This window comes from Triplophysa dalaica, chromosome 14 (assembly GCF_015846415.1).
Source record: "Triplophysa dalaica isolate WHDGS20190420 chromosome 14, ASM1584641v1, whole genome shotgun sequence".
NCBI lineage: Eukaryota > Metazoa > Chordata > Actinopteri > Cypriniformes > Nemacheilidae > Triplophysa > Triplophysa dalaica.
The window spans coordinates 2,552,162-2,560,843 of record NC_079555.1 but is presented as its reverse complement, the minus strand read 5'-3'; the positions used below and the strand labels follow the sequence as shown (position 1 = coordinate 2,560,843).

Sequence of the window (8,682 nt, the reverse complement as noted above, 5' to 3'; positions counted from 1 at the left end):
CTTAACCAAAACATGACAAGGCACTTATTTTATACAACTAAAATAAAACAACACAACACAAAAACTTTACAAAGGAATAAGGCACAAGAAAACAAGTTCAGTTGAGTTCATGAACTTGCCAACAGCTTTGGGCGCAAGAGATTCTGACACTAGTAAACAAGGCGCGCGCGAGTCTGACTGCAGGACGCGGGAATTCTGAGGTAAGACGAACTTTGGAAACTTTCGCCTCACAATTAATTTGAAAAAGCGGTAAAATAACACAAGAATAAGGTTTAAGGTTTGGCACTTAGGTTTAAGTCACATACAGGTGATGGGGTCAGTCAAAATATACATTGATTTTCAGAACCGCACCTTTATTGTAGGCCTAACTGCAAGGAAGATGCCACGGAAGCTTCATATTTACTTTACTGTTTACTGTTTTATGTGATTGGTATTACTACGAATTAGAAAAACATCTTGACCAGGTTGTTCATGCAATAGCTTAAATACAATAAATTCTAACAATATAATAATTCAACAAAAATACATAAAGGCCCTGTATTATAGGGGCCGTTTTGCCGGTAAGGGATTAGATTAAACCAGGACAGGGCATAAATTAAATTTAGTCGTTTACAAAGTTTACAAAAAAACATTACTTTGCACAGTGCTCAAATTGAACCAAGTCTCACGGGGGTCCCCCATAAGACATTTTTTTGGTGGGGGTTACTTTGCAATATACAAATTAAACATAATAAACATTATTTCATAATAAAATGCATAACTATATACTATTTATTAAAGACAGGCTTACATAAAAGAACTGTCTTTTTATGTATTTTAGATGAAATCAATGCAGGCTTGGTGAACAGAAATGACTTTTGAACAGTAGTAGACGTCCAACAGAATAATTCTACCATTACAAATGCAATTTTTACTATTTTCCCTAAAAACAACTGGACGATTGATACTTTGTGATAATAATGTTTGTTCCAAAAGGACTTGTTTGACTGCAAAAAACGAGTTTATTAGATCTCAAAAATTGTAACCGGCCGTCTATCTGTGTGTTAGTGTTGTGGGGAGGCTTCCATTTCCCGACTGGGTGTTGAAGTTTATTATTCTCCATTTTTAAGCTTAAGTTATCTTCACCGGAGCAACACCAATCGAGCAGTCATGTCCACGATGTCCTGCGCTTAGCTGTCTTTACGACGTGGGGCGGGGCGTTTCAAATTAAAAGAGACAGGACACTGATCGCACCCAATTGCGTATAAATAACACGCTAATGCATTATCGTCTAATACGTACTACAAATTGCGATTTTGCGTGCATATGATACGCCAATGTTTGCTTGTACCTGGGTGGAGAGCAGCCATTTTTAAACGTACATGAAGAGGAAACACTGAAATATTTAAAATAATAAGGTTAGGTTTAGGGTATGGGTTAGGGTAGAGGTTATAATATGCACGGACGCTAACATTAGGTTTAGGGTTTGGGGACAGGGTAATGAGACAAATTGCTGTTTAATATGCAAACACGCTAATTGGCGTATCATATGCACGCAAAAAAGGCGTATTTATGCACGCAAAATTGCAATTTGGCGTCCGTATTATACGGTAATGCACAGCGCGTGTTATTTATAAGCAATTGGTGCGAATGGGCTGAGCCCATAAACAAACTTAATATAAATTATTGTTAATAATTAATTCACGAAATTTACAATATCGATAGCATGAATTTAATCACGTATGTCATTATCAATTTTACTCCAATAAAAATAACTCTAAGTCTATTTTTTTCTTCTTATGGGAGGTCCCTAATGCCTTATGGGGGTTCCTCGATCCCCCCAGTCCCCCTTAAATTCGAAGCACTGACTGTGCATCTTGAGACAAAAATTGAACTGATCATATAGTTAGGTTTTTTTCAATAAAGACACCTCTAAAATTTAAATTAGTTTGGGACTAGTCTTATCTCAAACCGCCCCATACTGTTTAAGCGCATTAATGAATCAATCCAGGTTTATATCATTAAACAAATATGGATTGGCTAACTGTTTTTTATAGAACAATACATTTGTAATTCCGCTTGTACACTCTTGAGGGTGTGTGCTGTTCAACCAATCAGATACTTAGATTCTGTAATTTTTATTTGTCATCACCAACAAAAAGAAATGCATAGACAGCATTTAGAAGGACCTGCATTGTATGTTTATAAAGTTCCCATAACATGCATTCATAGACAATAATTTGACGGAAATCTTTAAACATTTTTAAAAGCCAAGATCTACCCTGAGAAAGCAAAGACATGATTACTAAGAGGAGTCTGAGAGGATCTAAATTTCACTCGATTGAAGAGGCTGATATTTGATCTGTGGTCGTCTGGTTCTGTAGATAAGAACACCACACACCATGCCAACCGCTGCCAGGAGACATCCAGCAATGAAAACAAGATTCAGGTTCAAAGCTGTAGAGGTCACTGGAAACAACAAAGGAATCAGTTAATGTGTTGTGTAGTATTTGTAGTATGAAACGTCAGCCATATTGCCAGTTGTCTTTGCATTTAAAAGTGTGTCCACTTACTTTTAGCAAATACAGAGTGATTACTTCCTTTTTAAATAAAGTATCCAAAATCGTTACCTTCACGCTCCACGCTCCTCTTCAGTCGCAGGGGTCCCTGAGAGATTAAGTGACTGGCGGTCTCGATTGCTGCCTCTCTTCTGTGATGATGGTGGGATGGTGGACTGACGGTGCTGTTCGTGCAGCCCTGAGAACAGCGGGTGAAGGGATTGTATGCCTCACATAGGATTACTGAACAGCTGATGAACACCTTAAGAGAAGAGAGGAATGCATAAGGTTTTCTGCTGACAGACATGTACAAATCTTTGTTTGATTTAAGTTTGTTTATTTTACCTGATCATGAAGGCCAATAAATTTGAAGGCTTCCAAACTAAAGCGGACAGTTGGCTCATGGCTTGTGTAGAACTCTACCGTTCCATCCAAGGCACACCTGAAGAAAAACAATGAATGGACTGCCAAACACGAAACACGATACAGAAAAGCTTACAGGCTCCAATGTGAATTCATTTGCGTCTGTGTTTCTTGTTGACCTGTTCTTACCCATTTTGAATGATTGTATAGGGCGTTGGGTAGCTGGGGTCATTGTATGGTGTCGCAACACATGACTCGACAAAAAGCTCGGTGTCGTTGATGGAAGACTGGGATTCAATCTGCATGTAGATCCTATCCCCAAGATCAAATTCTGCTGGATAGGAGTTCATCATTGCGGTGTAGTCTGCCGTTGGGAAGAGTCCGAAATTGTACGTAAGGGTACCGAAGCCTTTCTCTGTAACGGTGTATATGTTTCTCCTCGCAGTGAACTCCATTGAAATGTTGTTGCTCTTCTCATAACGACAGGAGAACTCAATCTCCACCTCATGCTTTCTCGTAATAATGCTGTGAAGGTCGTCGGTTGAGACAATTTCGTTTTTGAAAATGATATAGCGTTCATCTTCCTGTGAAAAGAATCATATTGGGGATTTTTATTTTGTTTCAATGGAGGAAAATGCAAGTACTTTTCAACTTGTCCAAAAAAAGAGAGAAAGATTTGCCTCGATCAGGGTACCACAAGCGTTGAGGGAAATGTTTGCTGAAACGTGAGTGTCGTTTGAGTTCAAGGTACAGGCTGGATCGTTGAGTCGCAGAAAGTCCTTGTGGAGGCCAATAGAGTGTTGCTGCTCGATTTCAACCACCATGTTGGTTCCAGTGCAGGTCACGTGTGCATTTACTGTGAATACAAGCAATCAAGAATGAATCGACGATTTTGCATTGTTTGTGATACATCTTAGAGCTCTGCTTGACACTGATAAAGAATTCAATAAAAGTAAATAATCAGAATTTTATAACAAACCGTTGTGACGTCCAACGTTGACAATGATGCATCTCATTTCAGACTGATAGATGTTCGCTCTGGAAATAGGTAGGAAGAGTTAACTTTAAGGGTTGCTGGCAGTGTCTAAAACAAATGAGTATGAATACTATGCCCACCCATCTGAGGCCTCAGCGATGAAACATATGGGAAAACTTTCTCCAAGGTCATCCCTCATTGGTGTCCATCTGATGGCGTACTCTCCAGTGCTCAAAGCATGCTTAGTTATGTTCAGGGGGCCACTAATGATGACATCATGGACCCTGGGTATAAAACAGCACATATTAAAAACATTCGCTTTAGTGAATTAAGGGGATCAATTAATTGTAAAACCGCCACGTAAGCAGTGTTACTTAATAAAACTAAGCTAAATTATTTCCTTTCATTATTTTTTCATGTCAAATGTTATTTTTCTAAATAATTGTTTGTTTTATGCAATACAATGCAACGGTGTGTATAACTAAGCCTATGAAATGTTGTGAATATTTTGAGTGCTTACGTGGTATAAGCTGCTGTGGCCTTAACCCGAATTTCAAGTTCACGGAGTGGTGCGGCATGGATTTTTTCTCCATTTTGGGGCGTAGGGGACAAAAAGTGAGGAATGTAGAGTCCCTCAGTGCATGAAGGAGCAGGTGGATCAACTAAAATGATATCCAAACAAAGGTTTGTAAACGACACACTTAAGTTAAAACCCATAGTCAAAATCCATTAAATTACAGAGATGACCTTACCAAGAAAACTAAATTGTAGTGGGATCTTGCTTAACGGTTCGTAAGAACGTTGATGTGACGTTGTGGTCTGCGGCCAATACCACCCTGGGGTTGTCATTGGAGGTGTGGTAGGTTGTTGGTTATAGTTCCACCACCCCCATGGGACAGGCGTTGGTGGCATGGTATTTTGTTGGTTCTGCCACCACCACCATGATGGTGTAGTTGTAGCAACATTATTTTGTTGATGATTCCACCACCACGGGGTAGTCGTAGATGTTTCGGTAGTTGTAGGAGGTTCAGTAGTTGAAGGTGGTTCTGTAGTTGTAGGTGGTGTAGTGGTAGTTTGCTGTTGATACCACCACCACCAGTATGGGTTTATTGAAGGTGTGCTGGTCGTGTATGGCGTTGTGTAATATGCTGAAGGGTTTTGCCTTGCACTCCCTAGAGGGCACCTGTAAGACCGCGAGCCATCAGAGTAGGCGAGAGTGGTGTGTTTTTTTGGGAAGTCCTCCAGAACCAGCTCAAATCCATAGACACCTGTGTTGTATGTACTGCTGTACTCTAAAGTGCAGGCACCCTATGGGGAATAAATATGAACACATTAAAGGGATACTTCATCAAAAAATGTATTCACCTTCGAGTTATTCCAAATCTGTATAACAATTTATTTGTTCTGATGAACATCAGATATTTGGAATGATTCTTATAACCAAACAGATCCCCCCCCCATTGACTCCCATATTAGGAAAAAAAGAGTCAAAAGTGCCCCAGAACAGTTTGCTGTCCTAGATTCTTCTAAATGTCTTCTTTTGTGTTCAACAAAACAATGGGGGGCAGGATCTGTTTGGTTACAAGCGTTCTTCCAAATATCTTTCTCTGTTTTATCAGAACAAAGAAATGTATACTGATTTGGACCAACTAGAAGGTGAGTAAATGATGACAGAATTTAAATTTTAGGGTGAACTATCCCTTTAACATAGCCTCAATTGAACTTTTCACATACGGTATTGTGAACGTTTGTCATGCCAGAGATTAAATCCCAAAAGATTTACACCTTTTCTTACCTGATTTAGGTGAAAACCACTTGGCTGGTCACACGTGTAACATTCACTGTTCTGCTGAAGTCCATATCTGCATCTGACCTTATCACCGTCTGAGTCAAAGGCCATTATGTGGTAGGTACGAGGGCAGTTTTGGGGCACACTTTATGATTTGAACATACAAAAACAAGTTATTCACCAAGTCAATTGTTGCAGTATACTGTATTTGAAAATAATCCTTAAGTGATCATTTACTTCTGATGTTGGTTTGTGTGTATTTTATCCATTAAGAACAACAATGAGAAAACGATTTAAATGTCAAATTATTATAAGACCATGACTCTAATATGGTCCTGACACTTTAATAATTCTTATTCGTTGTAAGTCTCACTAATACATATTTCAATGTCAATGAAAAAAACGGTCTTACCGTATAAGTGGTAAAATAGTGGTGAGAGGGGACCGGTTGGGTGCATTAGTGTCAGATCTTATGCCAAGATCTACATGCGTCCACAGTATCCAACTATTAACATAGTTTACAGTGGGCACCCAGCAGCAGGAATTAGCCCTATAATACAATCAAAAAGGATCAGAAAACACAAAATAAAATGTTTTTTAATCAACAAAGCAAAATAGTGTCAGAAGACTTACTGCATATCAAATGGTGTGTTTCCGTGGACGTTTCTTATGACAACAGCTTCATTTTGGGTCCAAGAGTTAGTGTAAGCACTTCTGCCATTAGAGCTGCGGTCAACCTGTCCAAAGAGCCGACTGCTCTCATAGCCACAGTCTCCAGAGGCGCAGTAATAGTATTGATAATCATAATAGCTCTCATCATAGTTTGCCTTGATCCGAAATTCAACCTTTTGATTAAAAATAGACACTTTTTTTCTTACACTACAACATAACAGCAGTTACATCTGCATCTGTGAATGTGTTATATGTTAAAAAAATTATCTGAAATTAAACGGATACTTTTCTTTATTTTATAAGAACTTTCAAATTACAAAAAAGCTCTGAAAGCAGGTATCTTTATCAACTTTATTATTTTGTTGCTGCATTTCTTTGTTTGGTTTTTTAAATAATTGTACTTGCTTATTTTTAATATTTTTAATGAAAAATACTTTTTTGAAAAACATTTTCTACAGATATGCATTTTAACTTATAGAAAAAAGTTACTAAACATTTTATTTAAAATTTCAAAATAGCCTTACCCTGATGCTCCCATCTGGATTGGTTCCTTTAGTTGTGAAGGTCAATGAGCCTCCATAATAGTGTCCTGCTGAAGCGATGGACACTAGAAGAAGTAGATTCAATACCACTATTGAAGACATCATGGTACCTGAATCCTCCAGCTCACTCTACCTGTAACGCTCTTCTTTGCACATCCTTATATACATCTCAGGTGTGAAGGGAGGGGTTGTGAAGCTTGAACTGTGTGCTTTTCAATCACATGCAAAAAACAAAAGGGCATTTCCTTGCCTCTTCTGAGAAATCACATGGGTAAAATGTGAAACTACTGATCAACTGTTTCCATCCAAATTTTATATTGCATAGAATGCTTGCCAGTCCAGAGTATTAGAGTTTTAGTTAGTTTCTACCTTTTAAGTTTCAGGTTTGCTTTTCTGCAGCTTGTTTCTGTTGTTAATAGTACACATTTCCAGAAAATAAAATATAAATCTAAATGCATTTCCAGAATGGATATATGGATGTAATGTAATGTAACTGTGACAAATGTTTTCTCCTAATATTAATCTTGTCTTTGTGTTTACTTTAGTTACTGCTTTCTCTTGCATTCCTCTAAAACAATGATGTGACGTTGGGTGTAAATCCGTTTCAAACAATACTTGTTTGCTTTCTTAAAAGTTAAAGAAATAACTCATCTTTGAGCTGAAATTCTCAGAATAGAAGTATATTAATATAATTTGACATCTTAAAGTTATTTCAAAAGAAAAGTTTGTTGATGAATCAGTTTTCCAAAAGCTTATCAAAGTAAGAAAACAATGTAAATCCATTCAGGTAAAACCTGTTATCTGAGATTTTTTCGCTATCGATTATACCTTCGGTTTATGATGAATAAGATCACCAGCCTTTTAAAACAAGTGGCACAAAAACTAAATCTATTTGATTAGATGTCTTATAAAAATAATAAGTCTAATTTTATAGCAATGAAACATGAGTTTTTCTAAATACGATATATGTCCTGAAACCTACACATTTCTTGATAACAACAAAACCACATATAACGAAACTAAAATGTAAATCATATCAGGTGAGAATCATTTCACTATCGATTGATAATTGAAAACTATATTTAATCAAATTCTTTCATTTATAAACAGTATATCTCCAAAATCATTCACAAAAATATAAGCAGAGAACACATCGATCAACATAATATTAGCCACTACAATAAATATAGGTTTTTAATTAGGTCGTAGCCATTTATAAATTCATACCAAAACTTACTCAGTTAAATATTAATTTGAAATCAAATCAAATAAAAATACGAATGACTGTAATACAAAACACAAATTTTTAATATTTCTCTGTATTTTTCACTGAGAACTCTAATGATAAAGAATAACAAAGTTCTGTGTTCATGACAAAATCTGAATTTAAGTATACTGCGTTCACAATGACAAGAATGTTTTTTGTTCCTGTTCAGATCTTGTTGTCATAGTCATCAAACAAACACCAAACACTAATGTACATAAGACAACGGCAGTGAGGAAACTTTAGTTTAAAAAACAAATACTTAATTTAAGGGCTCAGTGTCTACTTGTTTAGAATTGATATTGAAAACTTTATGCGTAAAAATTCATGACAACACAATGTCTTTTGACGGGTCTGTTGTGGTTTTTTTGGATTTCTTTGACACAAATGATTTCTTCAAATGAAATCATTTTCTCAAATCATTTCTCAAATGATTTCTTTGACACAAATGATTCAAAATGACATTTTGAATAAAACAGCACATAGCAACACAGTTTTCTGTGACGAACAGTTCTAATGCCTTAATGTTCATTTTAATC

At 36.7% G+C, this 8,682-nt stretch overlaps 1 protein-coding gene across 1 annotated transcript; it reads right to left on the bottom strand.

Moving 5' to 3' along the window:
* Positions 1 to 2,121: 2,121 nt before the first annotated feature.
* LOC130436055 (uncharacterized) lies at positions 2,122 to 6,968 on the bottom strand. The gene is made up of 13 exons (XM_056766964.1): positions 6,862 to 6,968; positions 6,299 to 6,510; positions 6,078 to 6,215; positions 5,672 to 5,810; positions 4,629 to 5,184; positions 4,397 to 4,538; positions 4,017 to 4,160; positions 3,880 to 3,938; positions 3,581 to 3,756; positions 3,090 to 3,484; positions 2,883 to 2,979; positions 2,610 to 2,799; positions 2,122 to 2,448 (listed from the first exon to the last, which is right to left on the bottom strand). Exons 2-13 carry the CDS (start codon positions 6,301 to 6,303, stop codon positions 2,306 to 2,308), a joined length of 2,184 nt encoding a protein of 727 aa, XP_056622942.1. The 5' UTR covers positions 6,304 to 6,510; positions 6,862 to 6,968; the 3' UTR covers positions 2,122 to 2,305.
* Between the last annotated feature and the right edge of the window lie 1,714 nt (positions 6,969 to 8,682).